Source organism: Protopterus annectens, chromosome 10.part0 (genome assembly GCF_019279795.1).
Source record: "Protopterus annectens isolate FY-2018-M chromosome 10.part0, PAN1.0, whole genome shotgun sequence".
NCBI classification, from domain to species: Eukaryota; Metazoa; Chordata; order Ceratodontiformes; family Protopteridae; genus Protopterus; species Protopterus annectens.
Genome location: NC_056744.1, coordinates 1400503099 through 1400529280, shown reverse-complemented (window position 1 = coordinate 1400529280; position 26182 = coordinate 1400503099). Strand labels below are relative to the sequence as shown.

Here is a 26182-nt window from a genome sequence, read left to right as displayed (position 1 = left end):
CATCCCCTTTCACATAAAATCCTTCAGCTCTTTATTAATTGTTATCCACAACTTCTCATTTGGTTGATAAAAATATGCCTAACCTGTGTATAAGACTAAAGGGACTAAAACATGTAACTGCTTGTATCGTACTATCCATATCCATATAACATGGCTTCCATTTTCTCAGTTTTTGTATTATCTTTTGTTTAGTCTCTTCCCACATATTCTTAGCTGCCACACTGGAATTATTTTTAATCCGTACTCCTACATACTTCATTTTATCACATCCCCATAAATTTGAATATTGCTGAACCAATTCAAGTGTGGGTACATAATTTACAGCTACTGCCTTTGTTTTAGCTTCATTAACTCTGTATCCCAAAAAGATTTTAAACTGTCTCAAATTGTTCCACAATTCTGTAATGTCATTTTCTGGTTTTATCAGGTATACAATAAAATCTGCAAATACAGCCAGCTCTTCTTGACTACCATACCAATTATATTCTTGAATTTCTGAGTCCCTTATTTTCTTTTGCCAATGTTTCTAAACATAATGCAAATAACAAATGAGAAAGAGGACACCCATGCTTGGTTCCTCTGCTGAAGCAGAAATTATCAGAGAGGAACCCACCCATTTTAATTTTCATCTTTGATCCCTCATATATCCTCCTGATATCAACCTTATAAATTTTATCAGGGAATGCAACTGATTTCATTGCTCTGTGTATAAGGTCCCAGCTTACGCTGCCAAATGCTTTCTCTGCATCAAGACCAACTAACAGTTGTATTTTCTTACATTCTGCTTCCCTCTGGATCATCAATGTTCTGTTCATGTTGTCAAATGCTTGCCTCCCTTCCAAAAAACACACTGATCCATATCTGTCAATTTTGAGTAACTTTTTCCATTCTTTTAGCCAATATTGAATAAACACTTTAGAATCATGGTTTAGTATTGAAATGGACCTATATGACACAGGATCTGATGAAAATACTGCTAGACAAAACCTTCCATATCTTTATCAGACTTTTTTCATCCTAGCTTCCAGACTTCCACAGGAATACCATCTATTCCTGGGGACTTTCCTGTAGATTGGTTATACATAATTTTTAGTGTTGTCTCCTCCTAAACTTGGCATATTTAATTATTCCATAAACATTTCCATTTGTACCTTTTCTTGATTTCCATATATCTCTCCTTTATATATACTTTCATAGACTTTCTGAAATATTTCTAATACTCTACAGTATCCCTTATCTTCCTTGTTATAGGCTCCCTAACCTTGGCAACTGCCCTTTCTACTTTCTGTTGCCTGAGTTGTTGTGCTAAACGTTTTTGTGCTCTAGAGTTATTATCAAAAAGAGTTGCTTAACAGCAATCTTTCTAAACTCATGCATATTATCGAGGTAATCCTTTATTTTCTGTTTAGCATTCTACAGTTGCTCCTCTTCTTGTTCTGTGGGATTCCCCCTATTTTGCAATAATTTAATATTTGTCAGTCCCTCTAAATAATTCGTGTTACTTTTTAACCATATTTTCCTTTATTTTACTTCTATCCTATTTAAAACCACTTTAATTTTATCCCACCCCCTAGCCATATTTTCAGAAGAAATGTCTGTCTTCTCTAATAGCCTCTGAATAACTTCTACTACCCTTCCTTAAATTCCTCTTTTCAATAGACAGGTGGGAAATTGCCAGTGTCTCATTTTTACTTCAGTACCGGGTATTTTTATTTTAGTTATTTTTGGCGCATGATCTGAAATAGTTATTGGGTGTGTATCAAGACATTCCATTAAAGGCATGTGTTCCTGTGAAATGTAAATTCTGTCTAGCCTAGTCTAGATTTTGTATCTTGGGGAATAATATGTAAATTCACTCCAAACTCCTAGTACTGAATTCACATCTTCCATGCCAAATATTTACAAAACTTTCTTCAAAAATATATCCTTCTTTGTTGTATTTTCCCTTCTGGGGCCCCCAGACACATCTTTACTGTTGAAAATCAAATTCCAGTCCCCACCTATAAGTAATATTCCTTGCTGAAAGCAGTTTATTTCTCCCAGAATTTTCTTAAGCTCCATTATAGCAGTTTTAGGTGTAATAAAAATATATGCCAGTGTAATCTTCCTCCTTTGCCAGTAGCCCCTTAGTACTACAAATCTCCCATTATCTTTTCCATCCTGCTCTATCACTATTGGAGCTCCTTTTGCAATTAATATATGTACTCCTCTTTTCTTTTGCACCAGGTATTCTGCTGAATAACCATCCTGAAAATCTTTCTTTATCAAATTCACATGTTCAGTTCTTTCCAAGTGCGTCTCCTGTAGCAAAGCTATTTGCACTCTACATTTTCCAATATAGTCCACTACTCTTTCTTTTTTGTATACGTGAGACCATTGACATTTAAAGACATTACAGAAAGCATTACTGTCTTAAAATATTATTCTCTCCTTTTATGTATAACAACTATTTTGTTAAATGGCAAGTTCCAACTTTTGTGTTACATACATACACTGTTTGGCAGGTTGGTCTTTTATACAGTTGTTTCTTGTCACATCCATTCGAAACTATGTCACATCTTACAAAACTTTTCTTATTTTATTGAAAGCCCTCAAACAAAAAACAACCACCCAATACCCCCAAAACAAATTAACTTAATAATAACAGATAAAACTATGTACATCTTCAAATATTGAAGTTTACCCTCCTAATAGGAGCAAATGTTCCGAAATGACAGCCACACTCACAGATTTGAGTTAAAGTAAAGGCTATCCAAGACACATGGTGCAGCCTGTTATTTTTCTATGCGCTGTATGGTTTGTCTTATCTTTGTAGCTTTCTCAGTTTGGAAAAAACTTGAATGCTTTTAGAGATCATCATTTCCAAGTCATTTCTCTTTATCAGATTGTCTCCTAGAAACATGAGAACCAGATACAAAACTGCCAAGCATATATTTATTTACTAGAAAAAAGCCTTATAATATTCAATATTCTTTTCCATTTACTTGCTTTCTCTTACAGCTTATTACTAGATCAAGATAAGAGCCTTAATCCAGTCATTCACCATGCAAGAATGAGAAAAAGCACACTAATTTTTTTGGTCATTCTCTTTTAACCAGATTTTTTTGGTTTCTTTTTTTCACGCTGGAGTGCCTACATTTCCTAAAATTGAACAAGGAAAAAGAAAAAAAAACATGAGCACTTATTTACATTCGTATCCCCATTACATTTAAATCACTGAGAAAACTTGACTTTATAGCATGCCAAGACAATCATGCACTATTAAAATAGTGCCATTAAGAAAAAACAATGTTTTCTTACAGTTAACTTTCTTCCTCTTATTCCCTTCTCCTAAGTATTTTTCTGAACACTAATAACTTGAAGTGGGGTATATGCTTTAGAGTCCCTTACAAGTTTACCAAAGTCAAAAAAAGTCCAATATTTCGAGATTTTCTTGTTCTATCATTTGTCTCTCCAGGGAAAATACTTTGAAGATAGCTGGGTACAGCAGTGTTATTCTCATGCCTGCGTCTCAACATTCCCTGAATAATGGAATAAATTTACTCCTCTTCTGCCTAATGCAGAATGAGTAGTCATTCTCCACAAACATTCTGCTGTTGTCCTACTGCCACATTTTGTTCCGAATCAATTCCTTATGCTGGTAAGATTACTTCTTTACTATTAAAGGTCTAGGTTGCTTTCTCATAAATATATTTGAAGTATACATACAATGTGCCCATTCAGTTAAGGATTCCTATTCTGGAATACCTGTCCAGTTGCTTATTTGTACTTTCATAAAATTAATACAGTCGGTTCTTTCCAGCTTCTCTAGTGCAACAGAAAATCTTGGGTTTTCCCTACATGCTCTGTCCTCTAATCCTGTTACTGCAATAACAGCAGGGTCAGCATCAGTGCTTTTATAAACATATTTGTGTGAGTCCTGTATCCTGAGAAATCTGTCAGACTTTTTATAAGGTAGAGACTGGGAATCTGTGATTAGAGAAGTAGACAAAAGGTATCTTCTAAGGCTCAAAGCACTAGGGGAAATAGCCACGTGTTTAGGAACATCAATATGCAGATTATCAAAATCTATCTTTGGAGTGTCAGACATTTCTCTCCCTTCTTGCTTAAAAATCTCTTTCACTTTGGATATAGTATCACCAGAAAAAAAAAATTCTTTGGAGAGTCAGAAGAAAGAGCATCTTTCACATCTGTCTTAACGTGAGTAGCAGAAGGGATTAGAGAAACATAGTCCAAATCTTCATAATCATGATCCTAATCATCTGAAGATGAATCTTTTTTTTTTTTTGTAAGAACAGGAGGAGGACTAATTTGTCCTGGTTGTACGGCTTGAACAGTGTTTACCTGTCATTGAGTTAAACCAAGCCAGTTGTCTTGAGTGGTGTGAAGAAGAGTCTTCAATCTCTTCACTGATAAGCACTTGAGGAATACTCCCTTCACCTTCTGTTATTATAACGCTTAAGTACAGTAGCAATGGATGCATCTTTGTCACTGATCATAACAGCCTCCAAAAGGGCAATGCTAAAAGGCCTGGAACATGCTAACATATGGTGCTGAGGCTGCAAAAGCACCTCACTGGATTTACCCACCACTGACAAAGAGGAAGAAGCAGAGGTCCAGCCTGATTAATTTGTTTCTTTTGCTGCTTGCTCTCTTCACTTCATTTTAGTTGGAGGGTCAAACTGTTGAAGGTGAGAATATTTATCACTAAATAGAGATGTTACGGCATAAAGAAGTTCTGGCTGTGTCTATCACCTGTACTCATATGTAGTGGTGAGTAGGTTCATTGCACTGGCAGTATGAGTTTGTGGTGTACTGCTGTTGGTTGAAAGGACATGCAATGGAAATGGTTCAGACATGTTTAATAAGTAACATATGTCAGGTAGTATTTTTTAAAAAAAGGTTTGGCGTTTTAGTCTGTTACTGTTGCAGTTTACCTAGATAAGGCATTACGTGTTACAGCAGCTGTGATTGATGGTATCAGCTCTGGGGAGTGTTATGTTGCTGACAATATTGGTGTATCCTATCATTATGTGCACTCACATAGGGGAAGGGTTATGCTGAACACTGATGGTTACTTGTTTGTCAGAGTGCAAGAGACAAAACAAAGTGTTACAGGATAAATGTCTTGGGTGGCCACTAACTCTGTGTAAATCTAAGGGTGAACAGCTGATTTCAAGTCATCCACACTTACACTTGCCTGATGTTGCCCTTGTGGAACATTTTAAAGCTTTCAATCGTATCTGTTTGAAAGCTGGGGAGTCTCATGAAGTGCCTTTAGAGGATGTGCCCAATGTTTTAGCTGACACGTCTAAGGATACTGCTACGGCGATGTCAAGAGGGTCAATGTATCATACTGTGAACAGACTGATGGTGGGGAACAGTTATTTAAAGGTGGTCATGTTGCATTAACCTTGGAGACCTTAGATGCTGATGATTGGAAATTACTTTCTGGACCTTTCATTAGTAGGAAACTTATGGATGGTCATTGCAATGTATTGATTGTGATTAGTACAGTAGGGAACTTGAAGGATTTAGCAATGTGAAATATGAGGTTGGTGGACACAATGCTCATGCAAAAAGGTACAAAAGAAGTTATGTCTTACCATAACGTTCCATCTGTATTGTTGATCCTCGTTTAGTCATTTCATATGGGTATCGATTTCGACCTTGGAACCGAGCCGGCCATTTTTCAAGCTCGAGTCAGCTTCAAACTCTCAAACTAAATTCTTACCCACAATCCCCCTCTCCCTGTTACCTTGGATTGAGTTTGTAAGTCAAAGAAAGGTAGAGGCTACCTCTGGTCAAATAACCTAAGAGAACCGGATGGTGAGATCCACTAGAAACCATAGGTGGGGGAAAGAGGGAGGGTCGTAATGACTGAACGAGGATTAATAATACAGATGGAACATTATGGCAAGACAACTTCTTTATCTGATATTGTTAATCCTCGTTCATTCCTTACACATGGGACAGAGTCCCCAGCTACCTCTATTCCTGGGAGGCTCTCATGGAAGGACATTCCTGAGCACCATAGAACCGAAAGATGCTCTTCCCCTAGAGGCCAAAGCCAATTTGTAATGATTGATGAAGGTATGAGGTTTAGCCCAAGTTGCAGCTGCACAGATGTCATGTAAGGAAGCTCTGGCATGGAAGGCAGCAGAAGTTGCCACCAATCTTGTTGAATGAACTTTCATGGTAGGCAATGAGATATTACATTGTGTATAAATGAAGGTCGCACAGTCCTTCAACCATCTAGCTAATGTGACCTTAGCAACAGCAGATCTTAATCCAGGTCCAGAAAAGGCCAAAAATAACTGGTCAGATTTACGAAAGGACCTAGTCCTGTTTAAGTAAAAATGGATTTGCCTGTGAATATCTACGGTATGTAGGCAATACGCTCCTCTGCTTGAATGATTGGGAAAGAAAACTGGCAATTCAATGGTTTGATTAATGGACATTTCATAGATCATTTTTGGTAGAAATGATGGATTAGTTCTCTGAGACACTCTATCTCTATGAAAAATCAAGTATGGACTGTTGATACATAAAAAGCTTGAAGCTCAGAAATATGTCTGGCAGAAGTAATGGCGACCAAAAACAAGGTTTTCCATGACAAATGCTTGAGGTCGCAAGAAGAGGCTGGTTCGAAAGATGGCATTGTCAGAGCTTGTAGAACTAATGATAAATCCCATGGTTGAATAGGTTCTCTAAAAGGTGGCTTCAGATGATTCACACCTTTTATGAAAGTCTTGCACAACTTGGGACATAAGAGAGGAATCTTGGACACCCTCATGAAAATTAGAAATTGCAGCCAAATGAACTCTAATGGTAGAAGCCGATAGGCCCGATTGGAAGAGGTCGGCCAGATAGTCTAGTATTATCGACACTGATGCTGAGAAGGGATCTATTTGTTTATCTTTCAGCCAACAGGTAAATCTTTTCCATTTGCTCAAATAAGTAATTCTAGTGGAAGACTTATGAGATGCAATGAGAATGTCACGTACTGGTAAAGAAAGATCATTCTGCCTGGCAATCAAGGGAATAGGAGTAGCCAAGGTGTGAGCTTCAGGCTGTTCAAGTTGGGATGAATCAGGTTCTGTGGATGTGAGATTAACTGCGGGGTTGGATGGAGAATCCATGGTCGATCTAGTAGGTGAGGCCAAAGGAAGGGGAACCAAATCTGTCGAGGCCAATATGGAGCTATGAGGATCACCTTGCTCTTCAACCAACGGGCTTTCCTTCAGAAACTGGGGAATGAGGGGAAAGAGTGGGAATGCGTAAAGAAGACCTGTGGCCCAATCATGGACTAGAGCATCCCTGGATGACTTTCCCGGAGGGGGAATCAGGGTGAAGTAGTTGCTGCATTTGTAGTTGGTCGGGGATGCAAAGAGGTCACAGCAAGGAAGGCCCCAGCGGTGGAAGATCTCCGCTGCTATCAAGGGATTCAGGGACCATGCGTGAGGTTGAAGAATGCACCTGCTGAGTCTGTCTGCTATCACTTTGGAACTCCCGGGAATATGCGTTGTTAGAAGAAAACGGTTGGTAGCCATCGCCCACTGCCATATCCTCATGGCCTCTCAACAAAGGGGGTAAGATTTGGTTCCACCTTATTTGTTGATGTACCAGACCACCGCCATGTTGTCTGACTGAATTGCAATTGTCCCAGACGGCAGCAGGGGATGGAATGCTTGCAAAGCCAGAAGCACCACCCTCAGCTCTAGAACATTTATATGCAGATGGGCCTCCAGTTCGGACCAAGTGACTTGGACTGTCTGTCCCTGACATAGCCCCCCCACCCCATCAGGGAGTCGTCTGTGGTCACTGTGGCCTTGGGTTGCTGAGGGGAAAAAGGGCGAGACCACTGTGACAGATCGTGTGTCATCCACTAATTTAAATTCTGTTTGCACCTGTGGGTTACTTGAATCATGGCTGAAAGAGGATGCTGAAAGAGATACCACTGGGTGAGCAGTAGCCATTGTAGAAGCCTCATGTGAAACCTGGCCAGGGGGACAGTGGTGATGGAGGCTGCCATGGAACCCAACAGCTGTAGAACCGAATGAGCCGTGGATTTCTCCCTTTAAAGGATTGGAATCAGTTGTTGCTTTATTCTTAAAATTCTGTGCTCCGGAATGGCAGCTCTGCAGTTTTTTGTGTCCACGATAACCCCTATGAATTCTGTCGACTGAGATGGGGTGAGATTGGATTTTTGCCAGTTTATAGTTATGCCTAGCCTTTGTGCAGTGAGGCGAGAGTATGCCTGGGCTTCTTCTAATAGATGTCTGGCGGGGGCGGAAATGAGCCAGTCATCTAGGTATGGAAACACCTGGAATCCTTGAAGTCGCAAGTCAGCTGTGATAACTGCCATGCATTTTGTGAACACTCTGGGGGCTGTAGAGAGTCCGAAAGGCAGTACTCTGAACTGGTAGTGACTGGCTCACGCACAGAAGTGCAGAAATCTTCTTGATGGTCTGTCCACTTTTATGTGCTTGTACGCATCTTGAAGATCTATCGAGCACATCCAATCATCTTTTTCCAAAAGCGGGAGGATAGACTGTATTGTGACCATCTGGAATTTTTGTACTCTCACAAACTTGTTCAATACACTGAGATCCAAAATTGGTCTCCAGTCCCCGGTTTTCTTTGGCACCAAAAATAGTCTTGAGTAGAATCCAGATCCTATCTGGTCTGGAGGGACTATTTGGATGACTCTCTTTCTTAGAAGCTTTTCTATCTCTAATGTTGCTTCTTCCCTTTGACTGGGTGGAACATCAGGAAGGTTTTTTGAAGGGACGGGACAAAGATCGAAGGGGATATGATAACCTCTGGTTATAATCTTTTGTACCCAAGAATCGGTGGTGATGGTTAGCCAGGCAGAAGGGTACAAGGAGAAATGTCCCCCAACCACCTCCAAAGGAAAGGAGTTGGGCCGCTCTTCAGGAGCGCTGGTAGGATTGGCCAGGGAAAGAATCCCTGGAACCCTGGTTACGTGGACCCCCTCTGCCCCGAAAGGAGCATCTTCCCTGAGAGTTTCCCCCTCTGCCTCTAGGGGAGAACTCGGCCTGTGTGTCATGGAAAGGACCCTGAGATTTCTTGAATCATATCTTCCCACTCTTTTGGTTTCGGGAGAAAGCACGTTGAGGGGAAAAATAATGGACACCTATGGCAGAAAGGGTCTTACCATCCTGTTCACATCTGGCCAGTGTGCTTTTAACTTTGGGGCCAAACAAGGAGGAGGGCTCAATGGGAGCATTAAGAAAGGAAGCCTTAAGGGGTTCCGCGAAATTGCACAAGCGCACCCATTTGTGTCGTCTTTAAGACCGCAGCTGAACCCGCTGCTCCTTCTGATGCGTGAGATATCAGTCGCATAGAGGAGTTAGATATTGACTCAATGGTAGCCAGCTGAGAGGCCACTTTGTCATGGACCTCATCAGACATGGCATCAGCCAAGGTTTCAGAGAGTTCAGAAATCAGATCCCTTTGAAGCCTGGTAAAGTGTGCCATATAATTCAGGGACCTGATAGTAAAGGTCGCTGATGCAAAGGTGAGCTTCCCTATCCTGTCCAGGGCCTGGGACTCTTTGTTAGGTGGACAGTCTGGCTTTCTTCTTCTGCCAGATCCTTTTTTGTTGTGGTCAGCACCACCAAAGCATCTACAGGAAGACCTTTTGACCAATGGGGATCCATAGCAGGAGGGGCAAAATCTTATCTGGCCTCCGGGGAATAGCTTTGACGGTGTCAGGAGCCTTCCACGCATACTGTACGATAAGCCGGACAAGTTCATCTGCAGGTGGAGTAACCCAGGAGGTAGGGGGCTGGGCACGAAAGGCCTGCAGGAACACAGATTCCTCAGAGGTCGGATTAGAGGACTGCCAGTCACCTCTCTGTTTCAGAATTTCGAGGATATCACCAAAAGATACCTCAGAGGGTGACCGAGGGGATCCTTCCCCCCTCATCAAAATCTGTCTCTTCAGTGAGGGACTCTTCTGTGGAGTCCATGTGCTTCCTCTTACATGAACTTTTCTGGAGAACTTCCTCAGTGGAAGAAGCTGGGGAAGACAGCAGAAAAGGGGTTTCCTGTGGGAATATGTCCTGAGGCCCTTGCACCCAGTGTCCGCTCGGTGCAACTTGTGAAACCAGTGTACCAGAAGAGGGCAGAGGGATAGACAGTCCAGTATTGCCAGCAGCCGCGAAAGCCTTCTCCATCAGTTGGAAGGCTGGTCCACCTGAAGAGGAGTGAATGTCTAGGACAGGGGTCACCCCTCCCCTAAGTGGCTCAGCCTGCTGACCCAGAGTCCCTGGATGGCTGTGGAGCACCAAACTATGCGTGTCACAACTGACATCCTGGGTCATAGCAAAACTTTTCTGCCACGAAGGCAACTGCGGTTCCTTAGTGAGATCCATACAGGGAACCGCGGAATGGGAAGACTGCGCTATATCCATGGACTTCAAAGGCAATAAAGGAGGAGAATAAGAAGGGGTCATCACCTCCCAAGGAAGGATAGTTCCTGGGGGGGTGGGATACCTCTGGCCAATTGTACCTGGTCCACAAGACGCAACACATCATGTTCGGAAAGGCTTCTAGTGGACCTCACGGAAACTGAGGGGAAACAGGCCTGTCCACAGAAGAGGCAAACTCGGTGCCCATCTCACCAGTCCGCACTGAGAACAATGGTGCCGGGAGAGACTGGACTATGGGAGTCTGCACTGAAGAAGTCATCGGTGCCGAGGTCATGGTCTGCACCGACACAGGGATCGGTGCCGAATTAGTTGTTGGAACCGAAGATGGAACTGACAAAACTGGAGTCAACAATAAAGTTGTCAGTTCAGAGGAAGATCTCAGAGCCAACGTGGTCAGGGTCTGCGCCGACTGAATGGTCGGTGCCGATACATTGGTAATAGTCTGAACCGAGGAGCCCCCCGATGCCGATATAGTGAAGGCTGCAGGAGAAGACGGAACCGAGATCACTAATGGAGCCAAAGGTCTAGGCACCGAAAGCACTGGGGCTGACTGAGTAAACTCTGGACCAAAACTTTAGCCTTTTTAGGTCTTGGTTGGCGGGAGTCCCCAGCTGGGGACGAAGGCAGAGATTTAGCCTTGGTAGGAACATCCAAGATTTTCTTATGAGCTCTAGGAGGGGTTGAAGCCTCTAACCCAGAAATAGCCTCTGAAAAGGGAGATTTAAGAAGTCCCTTCTGTAACAGCTTGTTTTTCCTTTCCAACAAGGTTCTATTTGAAAAATTCTCACAAATAGTACAGGGCGGCTCAACAGACGAATGGGACGCCCCCCAAACAATAAACGCACAAAGAGTGTGCATCAGAAGTAGGTAGTTTGTGTCCACAATCAGAACACCGTTTAAACTCTGGACTACCTTTCTTATCTGCCATAATAGCTAAAATAGAAAGCAGAAAAGGGTACCAGCAATGGTACCAAAGAATACCCTAAGGTAAGAGAAAAGGGGACGAATTACCAACGATGGTAAGGGGAATTTATCTTGCGGTAAAAAGATAGAGAAAAGAGAAGAAAAACCTGAAGAAAGTATGATCGCTAGATGCGATAGGGTAAGAGACAATAAAATAGAAACTTTTCTGACAGAAAAGTAAAATAAATGGTTATTAAACAACAAACAACTGTACTTAGCTCAAGAGAAGCAGCTTGACACGACCGAATGGCAACGCGACAAACGAAATCTGAGGTAACAGGGAGAGGGGGTTGTGGGTAAGTGTTTAGCTTGAGAGTTTGAAGCTGACGCGAGCTCGAAAAATGGCCGTCTCGGTTCCGAGGTCGGAACCGATACCCATATGTAAGGAGTGAACGAGGATTGACAATATCAGATCCATTGTTACAGCTATATTCCATTCATGGATGCATACCTTTGCAGGGTCGCTGTCATAGCTTTCCTTTCATTGTTTGCTTAATGAGTACTAAAATCCACATAAAATGTGATGTGGAATGTTACTATAGAGCTGTTTGCTGAATATGATTTGAATGTCAATTATGCCTCTCAGCTTTTCTCAGAATGTCCAGAATTTTGCCTCATATTTTTAGATTGTTTCATATAAAATTGTGGTTTCTGGCAAATTGCTATCAAATCATTCAGGACTAAAGTCAGAAAATGATTACATACTTTTGAATTTCAGACTTCATACCCTTAAGAAAATTCATGCTAATTTAAAACCTGTTATTCTACCAACTTTCTAAGCTTGTAAGAGCAATATTTAAAAAGTGTTCCTAACTTTGGGCATTTGTCCCCCCATTATTTATAGCTTTGTCCAGCTTTCTTGCTCTAAGAGGTTGAGATGTATGATACCAATCTCCAGTTTCTTGTTTGTAACTGAAAATGCAGCAATTAAGAGTTTAGTATTCAATTTTCTGTCCTGTAATATTACTGGTTGTATTTTCTACTTTATGCAAAATATTGGGAAGTGATTGCATGCACTGGGATAGTCTACTCTGTACGGATGTAATGTTACTTTCCAAACAGCAGTTCGGCAATTTATGACAATAACTTTTTTTTTTACTGCCTTCTAAAATTTCTGCATTGTTTCTCGAGTTAAGTGGCATATTTCCAGAAGATGGTAAGTCTTGGCTGTCATACTTTGAACAGTACTATGTACTGGATCATTTACAGAAGGTTGTAACATGTAGTAGGGATGTTTCTCAGCTTCCTCCTGTATTTACTCTATTCTATTGCTCCTACCCAAGCTGCTGCTGATTTGCCCAGGATGTAAAATTTAGATGAGGGGTGGCACAGATAGCTAAGATGTCTCTTGAGATGTTGTGCAAAGGATCGATGTCTCTTGAGATGTGCAAAGGATATGTCTGTTATAATATTGTTTGGTCAAGGAATACAGATTAGTTTGCCTTCCGGTAGTGTGTGTGTTGTCTGATATGGTTTAGTCAGGAAATGAAGGAAAATGCTTTACATTTTGTGGTGAAGAAAAAGTTAAGTATACTACATTAGAGTTTTTGAGACTTATTACTGTGTCCCTGTATACTTAGTGTTTCACAGTATATTCATACTGTGAAATAAAGCAGTCATGTTATTTTTGATAAAACGTGATTTGATAGTTTGTGGGTGTGTATTTGTGTGTGTTCTATCAGTTCAGTTCTAGATGAGTTTTCACGATAACTTTTTAAGACAATAAATGCTAACAACCAATCATTATAAACTCATATATCAAGAAAACACAATGAAAAATCAGTAATTTTAATACTGCAATGGCAGAAAAACTACACTCCAACAACCTCTAAACAACACAACCAAAACTAATTTATGAACAATAAATCTTAATTGTAGCTGTTAAACTTGCCAATTAATGCAGAAAAGTAACTAAGAGAAAAGGGAAGAAAGGAAAACCCTAATTAGAAAGCAGGAAGAGTGTGGGAAGGGTGAGGAGGCAAAAAAGAAAGAAGAAATTCTTGAAATACGAATTTTAGTCAGAAATTGAAAGAAACTGTCAAACAAGTTATATACTATGACTAAAGATAGTAATGTATCCATCACAATATCAGTTTTGAAGAATAAAAAACTGACACAATTGCTCAAGCAGCGTAGATCTAGCCAGTTCTTTAAGAAAGGAGCTGTGCGAGCTGGAGAAAGAAGCAGTGCATTATCTAAAGAGGTGAGAAGGTCGAACTTTTAGGAGAGTGAAATATTGCTCTAGAGAGAACACCTTTGGTGACCAGTTCAATATATGACAATATGCAGACTGGATCACATTGGATTTCTTACTTCTCCCAATCCACCATAATATTCGGGTTCTTGAAAAAGAGTCTGAATTTCCTTTTGTTGATGAAAAAAACAATCACCTAGGCATTTAACAGAAGTAGATTCCTTTATAAATCATGGGCGGCCACGGTGATGCAGCGGTTAGCATTGCCACCTCACAGCATGAGGTTCTCTGGTTAGATCCTCGGCTGGGGTGCCTTCTGTGCGGAGTCTGCATGTCCTCCCTGTGGTAGTGTGGGTTTCCTCTGGGTGCTCTGGTTTCCTCCCACATCCCAAAGACATGTAGTAGGTGGACTGGACACATTAAATTGGCCCTAGACATGTGTGCGTGCGTGTGTGTGCCTTCTGTGGAAGGTTGGGTGCCGGGCTGGCAACTCGACACCATAAAACTCCACTGCCAATCGTGAACGGACAGTGATCCGCTGTGGCAACCCTTAACCAGGGAAAGCCAAAAGAAGAAGAAGAAGATTCCTGTATCAGATATAGTACTGAAATATTTGGTTAGTACATAAAACACCAATGACAATCAAAGTACAAAGACTTTGAACTAATGAATCTTCATTGGCATCAACATAAGTTACCCATTTTGTACATGCAGTCAGATAATTCCTGTTATCTGTAAAATTCATATATTTTTGTGTACAAAACAACCTAATTTGTGTGAAAAGAAGGGAGGAGACTGCCTTACAGGGAATCATCTAAAATTTTGCAAGCAACATAAATTTGCCGGAGATGAAGTGAATCATATTCCTAAAATTTACTGCATCCAAAAAATGTCCTTAAATGTAAAGTCTTACTATTATTTTTCTCTTGAGATATCATTCATGCTCAATAAGCACAAAGCATCCCACTGGCCATCTACACTTAAGAAATAAAATATTGAAAATAATAAAGTGTGTAATGCCAAACTCAAAGCCTGGAAAGCAATCAATAAACAACCAGTCAGGAATCAGTAAACCTAACAATCACGAGGCAAAAGGGAACTCAGTAAGGCACAGAGTACCTTCTCATTATAGACAAGCTCCCCTTAATGGCCACATATAGGAAATACAGATCAGGCTGAGTATGGATATTTGCATATAATTAATATCTCCATCAGACTGTGATTCCTGCATCAGTGAACCTAAATGAGGAACATCTGAAAAAAGAATATAAACCTCATCTAGGAATGCAAAACCTGACAAATCCCTGGGAAAGCTTTCTTAGTAACAATGACATGTAGGTAAAGATTCTAAGCATTTAACATATTCTGAGAAAAAATACAAAAAGAGCTTGTAATGCCATTAAGTTAACATTTTTAAGAAATCACAGGAGAAGAGTAGAGATAAAGAGGACAGACAGAATTCCCTTTCACAAGGGCATAATCCCATCAGACTGACCTCAAATGTGGATAAAAAAGAAATACCTCATAACTTCTAGGACATAAGACCCAAAGTTCAGCAAAAACATAATGCCAAACAAATCTGATTTTTTTGGGAGTAAATAAGCACGGCATTAGAAAGAAAGAATGGCAACAGCCTATACAGAATTTGGTAATGCATCCTGTACAGAACTACATAAAAGCCTAGAGAACAAATTAGCCGGAGTCATTTTTACAGTAGCACGAGTGATTAGGGTAAATGGAATTCAGTCAGTTAAGGAAAACTTTGAAGATTCATCACTTTTATAACCATTGGAGGACTTAGAAATATTTAACGTTTTTTTCTTTCCCAGCAAAACCATGGTCTGCAGATGCTGATGTGTTTAAATAAAGGAGATAATACATCTCTTTGAGTGCTGGTGGCATTTTTGGAAGTTTTTTGTACTGTGGGCTTCTGTGTACCATTTTAGTTCTACATACAACTTTGTTTGGTTACTGTCACTTTCTCTCTCTCTTTTGCTATATATATATATATATATATATATATATATATATATATATATATATATATATATATATATATATATATATATATATGTATGTATATACACACACATATATATTTTCATAGACTGTTACTAGGCTAATGACCCAGAGGGCTTTTCCAAGCCTAGGCAAGTTTTCCAGGAAGAATAATGACATCCGGTATCCAAATAAGACATTGAGGGCCAGGCATTTATAAGCTACCTCTGTCCATAAAGGACATGGGTTCCAGGCCCATTGTAAAGTTTCTATTCCCCATCCACTGGTCTAGATTGCAATTAAATTGGGTAACGGACAAATTCAGCTTCACGTATATGGGAAGCCTGATCCATAGGAGGGGCAGTCCCTCTGACACATATCTGTCTCTCCAGCATGTTTAAGTCAGAGACAAAGTTCAGGTCCCTAGACCTTGTACTTCTGTTACTGTTTGACTTATGAATATGCAGGAGATTCATAAAAGTGGGGTTTGCAGATGTCTTGTAAGCCAGGCATAGATCAAGAGGGCTTTAAGGCACTTTCTGTAAGGCAGGTTTGTTACGCCTTGTATTATTTTTGTAAGGAACCTCCAAGGTCACTCTAGTTGCTGCATATGCCTGGTCAGGTACATACCAAAGGGAGCACTGCACTCTACAACTGGTCTGATAAGGGCAGAGTACAGTTGGATAATAACCTCTTTGGACCTACATGCTATGTCTTTACTTATAAGTTGCATAACATAAAAGTATTTCCTCACCACTGTGGCCACATGGTGGTCGAAGGTAAGGCTACTGTCTACATGCATACTCAGTTCCCTGACCACTGTGTTGACTCTGAGGAGCATATTATCAACATGGCAATTAGTCAGGATGGTTGAAATCCCAAAGGGTACAATTATGTATTTCTTACCACTGAATTTAAGACCATGGCTTTAGTACCATTTGTTAGTCAGAGATAGGCTTTCTTGAAGAATGCTAGTGTCAGCAGGGGAGTCTATGATAATCCCCGGCTTGCAATCATCGGCAAACTTAGTCATCCATAAACCTTCAGTGTTTGCTACCACTTCAAAGAAACAGATGCCAAAAAGGAGGGGCCCAGTACTGAGCCCTGGGGAACTCCTTTAGTGACTGGCCTCTTGGTGGAAGTGACTTCACTTATTTTGACCTCCTGGGTCCTATCAGTCAGCCATTTGACTATCCAGTGGGTGATAAAAGGATTTATACCTAATTAATGTGCTTGTCTATAGTGCCTGAGTGGGATATTGTATCAAAAGCCTTGGCTAGGTCAAGGTAAGCTGTGTGCACAGTCTTGCCCTCATCCATTTATTCGGTGACAGTCTCAAAGTAGTCCATCAGATTTAATAGGCATGACTTTTCTTTAACAAAGCCGAAATGTGATTGGTCCAGCATTTGCAAGGTTACCTATCTCCTCATTTATCATGTCTATGATGATTCTTTCCATGGCATTACTTATGCGGTTGGTCAGACATATGGGCCTGTATTTACCCGGACTGGTGTTTGGACCGACTTTGTGCAGGGGAATGACTGTAGCCATCTTCCATTCCTTGGGCACAAAACCTGACTGTAGCCTCCTGATGAAAAGTGATTCAAGTGGATCTCATCAAGATTTCATGTTTCATGCTATTTAGTATCCTGGGATGTTATCATTGCCCATCGATGCAGTGTTTTTGGCCTTGGAAAGTGCATTAACTACCTGCCCCCTAGTAATGGCTAGGGGGATTGTGGTATGTTGTATTTCCTTTGGACTACTGGGGGAAGTTGAGGGAAAATTTGAGCTGAAACAATCAGCCAAAGGGCTGGCAATGGCCTTTGGTTCAGTGTGGGTGATGCCATTTACAATAAGTTCTGTGCATTACTATGTAGTTCCCTTGAGGTTACAGACAGAAAGCTTTCTGGTTGTCCTTTGCGTGAGGAGCTGTTTTTTCTTCAGATTTAGCCTTTGAATTATTTTTTTTTTGTATAACTGACTGATATTGTGATTCCACCAGGGTGGCTTGAATTTTGAGTTTGTCTTAATTATTTATTCCTAATATGAGTGGGCACAGCTCAGTCTATAAAGTTATTTGTAAATAGCTTAGCATACACTATGATGTTTACTAGGTTTGGTGGTACTTGGAATTTAGCCAATGTGTTGCTTAGTAGAGACAGGCTAGCCTTGAAATAGTTCCTACAGGTTTTTAGTTTTGCTAGGATACCCAGATTTAATGTTTATTTCAAGCAATACTGCCTTATGGTCAATTAACATCACATTGGGTGAGGAACATCACTCTTCCATGTTTGTGAGTACAAAGTCAAAGATGTTTTCACCCCGGTAGGAGAATGGACCAACTGTTCAGGGATGTTGGTATTAATGAAGTTTAGGAATTGCTGGGCTTATGCATTAGAATTGGTATAGGATTACCAATTTATAGAAGGATAGTTAAGATCCCCCATGAAGATCAACCCGGGTTGTATGGTAAGGGACCCTAGCACATTCAGACAGGCAGTACGGATTTACTGGGACATTAAGGGGGATCTATAGGTTGCAAGGATATGGTACAAGACCCTGTTTATGGTGAAATGCAAATGTATGAATTCCAGTGGGCCATACACTTTAATTAGTCTGGATATGAGGTTGTTTTTAATATAGACTGAAACTCCTCCACCTTTGGTTCCCTCCAGTGCAGTAGCTGGTCAGAAGGTGTGAAAGGCATTATAACCTTGTACTGCTGGGTACTCTCTGTGACTTAAATCAATGTCTCCTTTACTACACAAATGTCTGCACTCTCCAGGGATAGGAAGGCTTGCAGGGAATGGAGCTTCTTGTTAAGACTTCTAGTATTGAGCAGTACCACCTTCAAATATTCCCTCACAGGTTCAGTTAAAGGTTTATCAGTCTGGCATTGCCTAAAAAAAGCACTATGGGGATGGAAAAGGTCTTTGCCAATATCTGAAAACCTAGAAGGGATAACTGCCCAGCATCCCTGGGAAAGCAGTGTGGTTTGCCAACCATGTCCTCCCAGGCTGTGAAATATTGTACCCCCCTAGACTGTCACCAGGAGCGAAGTCAACTATCAAAAATCAATCATTTTCTGTTGGTAACATGGCATCAATCTTGGAGAAGGTAGTACGCTGCTCAGTGCTAGGCTCACACCTGCCTTTGACACAATTAGCGAGCTCAATCATATTTCACTTCATGATATGTCTCAGGTCATTAATACCCACATGGACTATGACAGAGTCATACTGGTACATGTGGTTCAATAACCTGAGTGCCTGTCTGAATTGATGGATCCTAGCCCCAGAAAGGCAGCTAACCATAACTTTCTCTTTACTCAGTCTGGTGAGGAGGACATCAGTATGCCTCCCTACTGAATCACCAATGACCATGAAATTTGGCTTTGTGCTGGTTTGCCTTAAGGGCTTATCAGTAGAGACATTAAATACAGTGTTACTGTATGCAGCAGTGGGTAATGTTTTAATGGAGTGTTTACATGATGGTTCAAGACCCTTTTTTTGATTGTGCTGTGCAGGAGGTCTTCATGTTCATAGGTTCATAGATTAGTACTAGGCTAACTGCCCTTGCAAGCCATTTTAAGCCTAGCCAATTATCCCTTGTGAGACTCAAACCCTGCACATTGTGTTTATAAGGCAAACACCTTAACCATTAGGCCACCCTCCCACGTTTTAGGAAGATTACCTGTAAGTGCCTCAGTATAAGTAGTTTTATGTGTAGGGTCTTTACTCTGTGCCATAGGCATGATGCAAGTGCCAATGTCAACTTCTATAGCAATAGTTTTGGCAATATTAGAGAGTTTGCCTGAATTGTAAAAGTGCATTTATACCTCTCGCATACTTTATCTGTTTTATTAAGAATAAGTGGGTTGTCAGTGTACATTAGGCTTGCCACCCCTCCGTTTTTTTTCCGGACTATCAGGAAATCAAACTGATTCTCCGGTAGTCCGGAAAACACTGTACAAACTCCGGTATTCTGTTTCAAAAAGGAAACAGACTATCGGGTTTGTAAATCGGCTGATTTACTATGCTTTTTTTTACAGAAAAGCATAGTAAATCAGCCAAAAGCAGGCGGCGGAAACGAAAAAAGAGGGTGTTCCCATTGAGTGATGCTGTCGTGACATCACAAAATAGGAGGTATGTTGGCGGGAGAGGGGGTTGGGTGGGCGGGGTTACTGGTGACGCGAGGGGCGTGGCTTTGCTCCGGTTTTAGCCGTGAAGGAAGGTGGCAACCCTAGTTTACATGAGTCAGTTGCTACAATGCCTCAGAATATTCATCTTAACAAGAAGCTCCATTCCCTGCAAGCCTTCCCTGTGACACTTAAACAGCAGAAGAAATTCGATAAAAAAAAAAAAAAACACAAACAAGGCCCTGCAGCCAATTAAAAACAGCACACTCTTCTTTCCTTTACACAATCATGGGCCAGAAAATGACTGGTTCCACTTTGGTGAGAGTAGAGGGAGTGTTTTAACTAAAGACTGTTAAAAAGGTCAAAAAGTGGAGATATTTAACACAGCAACACTAAATTAATGCAGCTTTAACAAAATAATAATAAAAAAAAAGAAACAAGTGCCAGTGGATATAGTAATGTAAGTCTTAGGTTTTGCAGAGTTTAGCAGAAACCAGCTTAGTCCTCTTCTAAAATAGCGTGGTCGCCAAACTTCACCACACACCTTGGAGCCCATAGGTTAAGAGCCAAGCATTGTGCAACTGTGATGCTTCAACAGCAGTGAAGATTCAATTAAAAAAAACACCACAAACAAGGCCCTATGGCCATTCGAAAACAGCACACTCTTCTTTCCTTTACACAAACCCAGGCCAGAAAATTACTCCGGTCCCCTCCACTCTCACTAAAGTGGAAATAAGACAGTTCTAACTAAAGACTGTAAAACAAATGTCAAAAAGTACAGATATTCAATACAGAAACACTCAATTAAAGCAGTTGTGGCAAAAATGATGCAAAAACAAGTGCTGAAACAGTAGATAGTAATGCAAGTCTTAGCTTTTGTAGAGCTTAGCATAAATCAGCAACACTCTTTCTTCTCAAGTAGCATGGTCTCCAAACGTCACCAAACACCTCTGAGCTCATAGGTTATGAGCCAAGCTTAAATAGCAAGAAATTGGATAAAAAAAAAACACAGCCAATGCTTCTTTCCTTTACACAATCCTGGGACAGAAAATTACTCAGGTCTCCTCTATTCTCACTAAAGTGGAACCAAGGCAGTTTTAACTGAAGGCTGAAAAAAAGGTCAAAAAGTGCAAATAATCACAACAAAAATACTCAATTTAATGCAGCAAAAATAAGTGCTAAAACAGTAGATATGGTAATGTAAGTCTGAGCTTTTGTAGAGTTTAGCAGAAACCAGCAACGTTCTTTTTCTCAAGCAGCATGGTTGTCAAATATCACCAAACACCTGAGACACAGAAATTCAAATTTTAAACATAAGACGTACACCAGCAATTCACAGCTCAGAAGGGTATCAACAACCTCTTCTGCCACAGGAGTGTAGACCACAAGCCTTCCTAATATAAGATAACGAGTTTGGAGCCCAAGTTCTTAAATCAGAACTAAGAGGCTTAGAATAACAGTCACAATGTAATCAGCTTACTAACAAGCAGTAATAAATGCAGCATATTAAATGCAAATGAACACTTTAAAAACATGCAGCAAAAAGATAAATGACGCAGTAATAAGCACAAATACAGTAAAATCAGCTGAATAAAGTACATTTTTTTTAGTAAATGGAAAGATAGGAAACAGAAGATAATTCAAGTTTAAGAGACGGGGGGGGGGGGGGGCCTTCCCAGTTGATCTCTCAGTGCTCAGTAGAATGAGATAAGACTGGGAGGAGTGTCCAAAGTCAGACTGATAGTAGGGGGTGGGAAACTCAAGAGCCACCAAGTTTAAAAGCACAACAGGAGTTGGGAGGGTGTATGGGAAAAATCAAATGCAGAGATCAGCAATAGTCAGGCAGAGAGCAAATGGAACAGCATTACAGCTAAATAAAGACACAATTAGATACTTGTAGTTAAATAATTAATGTTATTTCTCAGCTCCTTCCACTAATTAGCTGGATTTTATTCACTGAGAAAGAATTATTTTCTAAGTGACCCTTGCCAAGACCTCTTAAAACTCCAAAAAGAACAAAACAAAATGCAATATGACAGTCTTCTTCATCTTTCGGCTTTTCCCGGTTAGGGGTCGCCACAGCGGAACTCCGATCCGCTAATGATTGGTAGTTGATTTTTACGTGCTGAGTTAAAAGCCCTGACGCACAACCTTCAACGAAGGTACACCCATTCACGCATGTCTCCACGCAGAAGACGCTCTAGCTGAGAATCGAACTGGACGGCATCTGACTGTGAGGCAACAACGCTACCGCAGCACCACCACCGCGGATTCCAAAATGCAATATGACAGTAAAGATAAAAAAAATAAATAAATAAATAAAAATGGAAGTAATAGTAAAGATAAAAAAATGGAAGTAATCAAATCATAAATGAATAGCTTCAATCCAAAATCAAATGCAGAAAGAGATCAACAATAGTCAAATCCAAAAAGAGATCAGCAGTAGTCAGATCTTTGTTTTCCAGCCTTAAGGAAAAACATTAATCCACAGGGAAAACTAGTACTTCTTCAGCATCAAAGCTGCTGGCTGAGTCCAACTAAAACCATAAAAAAAGAACCATGAACTGTAACCAATCTCAGTCAGGACTTCAAAGTAATCAAACACTTACAATTTGATAAGAAATCAATAAACTGATTAGTGCTTTCACCCTTAACAGAGCTTCATTAGATCTAACTCCAGTTTACATGACTTGCATATATAAATAATGCATGTCATGTAAAATGGACTTAGATCTAACTCTGGATGTACAATTTTCATTTTGAAGCACAGGGGCTTTATTTTCCCCCTCAGTATTTAAGTAAACCTTAACTAACTGCCCTTGTAACATTTCTGCATTACTTACTATACAGTGTTTGCATGTTTAATTTATGACAGACATTTTCAGTAGAGGTGTATGCTACTTACATTACCAGCAATGAGCTTCACACTATTATTCATAAGAAGTGCTACAATATAGCTGAAGTGTTGAGAAAAGTGTCCTGATGGCATACAGAATCTACAGCACAGTAAAGTGTATAACTACTTTAGCACTGCCTCAGCAGCAGTTTTTTTCTTAATTATTAAGGATGAGCTGACATGAATCCTCCAGGCAGTTACCTTAGGATGTAAGGGGTCAGCAAAGCTCCATATGAGAATCAGCGAAGGCGTCAAGATCAGTTTAGCAGCTAGGTTTACTCGCTCTTCAAATGTAAGTCGTTCTGTGAGCGCCACAGCTATGACCCCTAAATTTTAAATAAAAAAAAAAATGTTTAGATTAGCAATTAATATATTAAGCAAAAGTAATGAAACAAAATTATCCTTTTAATGGCATACGTCATGTTAGAGACATGCTAACTTTAATAACAGCTTTCCTTAAAAGTATTTTCTTGAAATAATATTTCCATTCTAGTGGATTAAAAAAATGAAATATAGTTAGCCAAAATATTCAAAAGTCTGTTTTTTTTCAGGATCATGACTGTTCCAAAACTGTTCCCTGTAATGTACAGGCACAAAAAACAAGAATATATCATACAAAGTGTGCAGAATACCATGGACAGACCAGGTGAAAAGCATGGCACTTCTCATTTATAGTCAACTCCTTAAAGACTGCACAAACAGTAACTGACTGCATAATGAGTCTAATGGTGTATTCTCCAGTTTTAAAACATTAAATGCAATATAATGTAAAATAAAGTATAGTTGTGTACACTTACCATAAATGTAGATGTCTGTGTGTATTCACTGTTGCAGTCATTACATTTGGGCAATCTGCTGGCAGGTTGCCCTCAGTCGGCCTGATTAACAAAGTCTTGGGTCCTGCGTCGGTTGCTGTCCCTTCTTCCATGACATCAGATCATCAGGGGTATAAAACATGCAGCCAACGCCATTACATCAGTTTTTCTTGCCCCAGATGTCAGGTGCCCCCCTAATGGGGAGCAAATAAACACAAAAACACAAAGGTATACCTCCAACCAAAAGCAAATACACCAAAAAGGCTTTTAAGCATAGTAAAGGAAAGGAGAGAAAAACTAGGGGGCTGGAGGGAGGGTAACCAGGACTGCAACAGTGAATACACTCGAACATCTACATTTATGGTAAGTGTACACAACTGTACTATGTTCTTCGTGTTTCACTGTTGCAGTCATTACATTTGGGTAGATTCCCAAAGCAATGGTTGGGAGGAGGAGTTTATACAGCATTAGGGCCAGTTATAAGGCCCTGCAAGACAGCAGTGGCAAAGCCAGCCCTGGATTTAGAGAAACTTAGGTAGCAGCTTCTAAGATATCCTTGGTAGGAACACCTCTGAGAAAGGCTGCAGAAGTAGATGCAGCCCTGGTGGAGTGAGATCTGATCCCCTGGGGGATAGGTTTTCCATGGTGCTTATAGCAGAAATTAATGCAATGGCTTATCCATTTAGAAATGGTTTGTTTGAAATATCCTTCCCCTCTGCTCCTGCAGCAAATGCTACCAGCAATTGTTCAGATTTTCTTCCAGATTGAGTCCTGTCCAAGTAGAATCTTAGTTGTCTGTGCACATCCAAGGAATGCAGAATCCGTTCCCCTTTCTTTTGTGGATTGGGGAAGAAGGTTGGCAAATGAATGGATTGATTAAGAGCCACAATGGAAACCACCTTGGGCATGAAGGATGGACTGGTTCTGAGAGATACCCTGTCTGCATGAAAGATGATGAAAGGCTCCACTGCCATAAGGGCCTGTAATTCAGAGATCATTCTAGCTGAAGTGATTTCTAAAAGGAAGGCTGTTTTCCAAGAAAAAAAATTTAAGTCTGCAGTAGCAGCTGTCCCTAAAGGAGGTAGAGTGAGTTTCTCCAAAAATAAAGTTAAGGTCCCAGGGCAGGGAAAGGAGCTCTCCTGGGTGGTCTCAAGTTTTTTGCCCCTCTGAGATACTGCTTGAGCAGAGGATGAGAGAAGAGGGGTGGTTCTATGTTATAGTGAGCTGAAATAGCTGAGGCATGGATTTTAATGGAGGAAAAAGACAGGCCCTTGTGAAGCATCTCAGTTAAGTACTGCAAAATCTGAGGTAAACTGGGTGCTGCTGTGCTCATTCCTAAAGATTGGTTCCAGGCACAGAATCTTTTCCATTTGTCAGCATAAGATTTTCTAGTACTAGGTCTTCTCGTCTCCAAGGCGACATCCATCACAGGTTTACGGAGGGATGATAAGGTTCAATTTAAGTGATTAGCCAGGCTGCAAGGTTCAATGTTGGAAGCTGAGGGTGCAGAATTTGGTTCTCCTGCTGAGACAGCAGGGAAGGGGGCTGAGGCTGATGCCATGGAGATATTTGCAACACACTGCGCAGGAGGGGGTACCAGTGTTGGCATGGCCAGTCTGGAGCAATCAAAATCACCCTTGGTTTGTCCTATTTGACTTTTAGTAGAACTTTGGAGAGCAGAGGCAGAGAGGGAAAGGTGTAGACTGATAGGTTTTTCCAGCTAAAGGATAGAGCATCCACTTTCCAGGCTTGTTTTTGGGGAGTCCTTGTGCAAAACTTGTCCAACTGGTAGTTCTAGGGGAAGGCAAATAGATCTATGTCTGGGCTCCCCCATTTGCTTGTCAACATGTTGAAAATCCATGGTTCCAGTTTCCACTCGTGTGGGTCCATGAGGTTTCTGCTTAGTTCATCTGCCAGTGTATTCAATTTTCCTGGCAGGAATTGAGCTTGTAGATGCACTTGGTAGCTCAAGGCTGTGTTCCACAATGCCATGGCTAGTCTGCAGAAAGGGTAGGAATGTGTACCCCCTGCTTGTTTATGTACCACATAACCGTGGTGTTGTCCGTCTTTACCATTAGTTGTCCTGGAAGAATGTAGTCCTTGACAGCTGTCAGAGCATTGTGTACAGCTAACATTTCTTTTTTATTGATATATAGGTGCATTTGAGTTGGGTTCCATTTGCCCTGAATGCACTTCCCTGCCAGGTGAACCCCATGCATAGTCTGATGCATCTGTAGTTAGGGTTTGGGCAGCAGGGGGTAGTGTGAATGGTAGTCCTTTGTTTTGGTGGCAGGCTTCTGCCCACCATAGGAACTCTAGGCGTAGGCATGGTATGATAGGAATCATTGTTTCCAGGCTGTGACAATGTTGACTCCATAGACTTTTTAGATACCACTGTAGTTTCCTCATATGCAGTCTTGCATATGGAATTAAAAGAATGCAGGAGGCCATGAACCCCAAGGCTTGCAATATTTGTATTGCAGATAGCAGGGTTTGTGTGGCCACTTGTTTGAAGTAAGTTACAAAATGAATTTGCTTCTCTGGCATGAGGAAAGCCATCTGGGCGGTTGTATTCAAGCTTGCACCCAGGAATGTAATCTGTTGACAGGATACCAGTTGTGATTTCTTTTCGTTTATGGCACACCCCGGACAAGTTAGAACCCTTTTTACAAACGCCAGATGATTTAGAAGTATGCCCTGGTTTTCTGCAAGAGT

General features: G+C 40.8%; 1 protein-coding gene across 1 annotated transcript in view; it reads right to left on the bottom strand.

Annotated features, from left to right (window-relative positions):
• Positions 1-26182, bottom strand: part of DNAI3 (dynein axonemal intermediate chain 3) — a 1549065-nt gene that overhangs the window by 270697 nt on the left and 1252186 nt on the right. The window contains exon 10 of the mRNA XM_044086876.1: positions 22854-22978. Coding sequence (XP_043942811.1) covers positions 22854-22978 — 125 coding nt within the window. The remainder of the gene's footprint in view (positions 1-22853; positions 22979-26182) is intronic.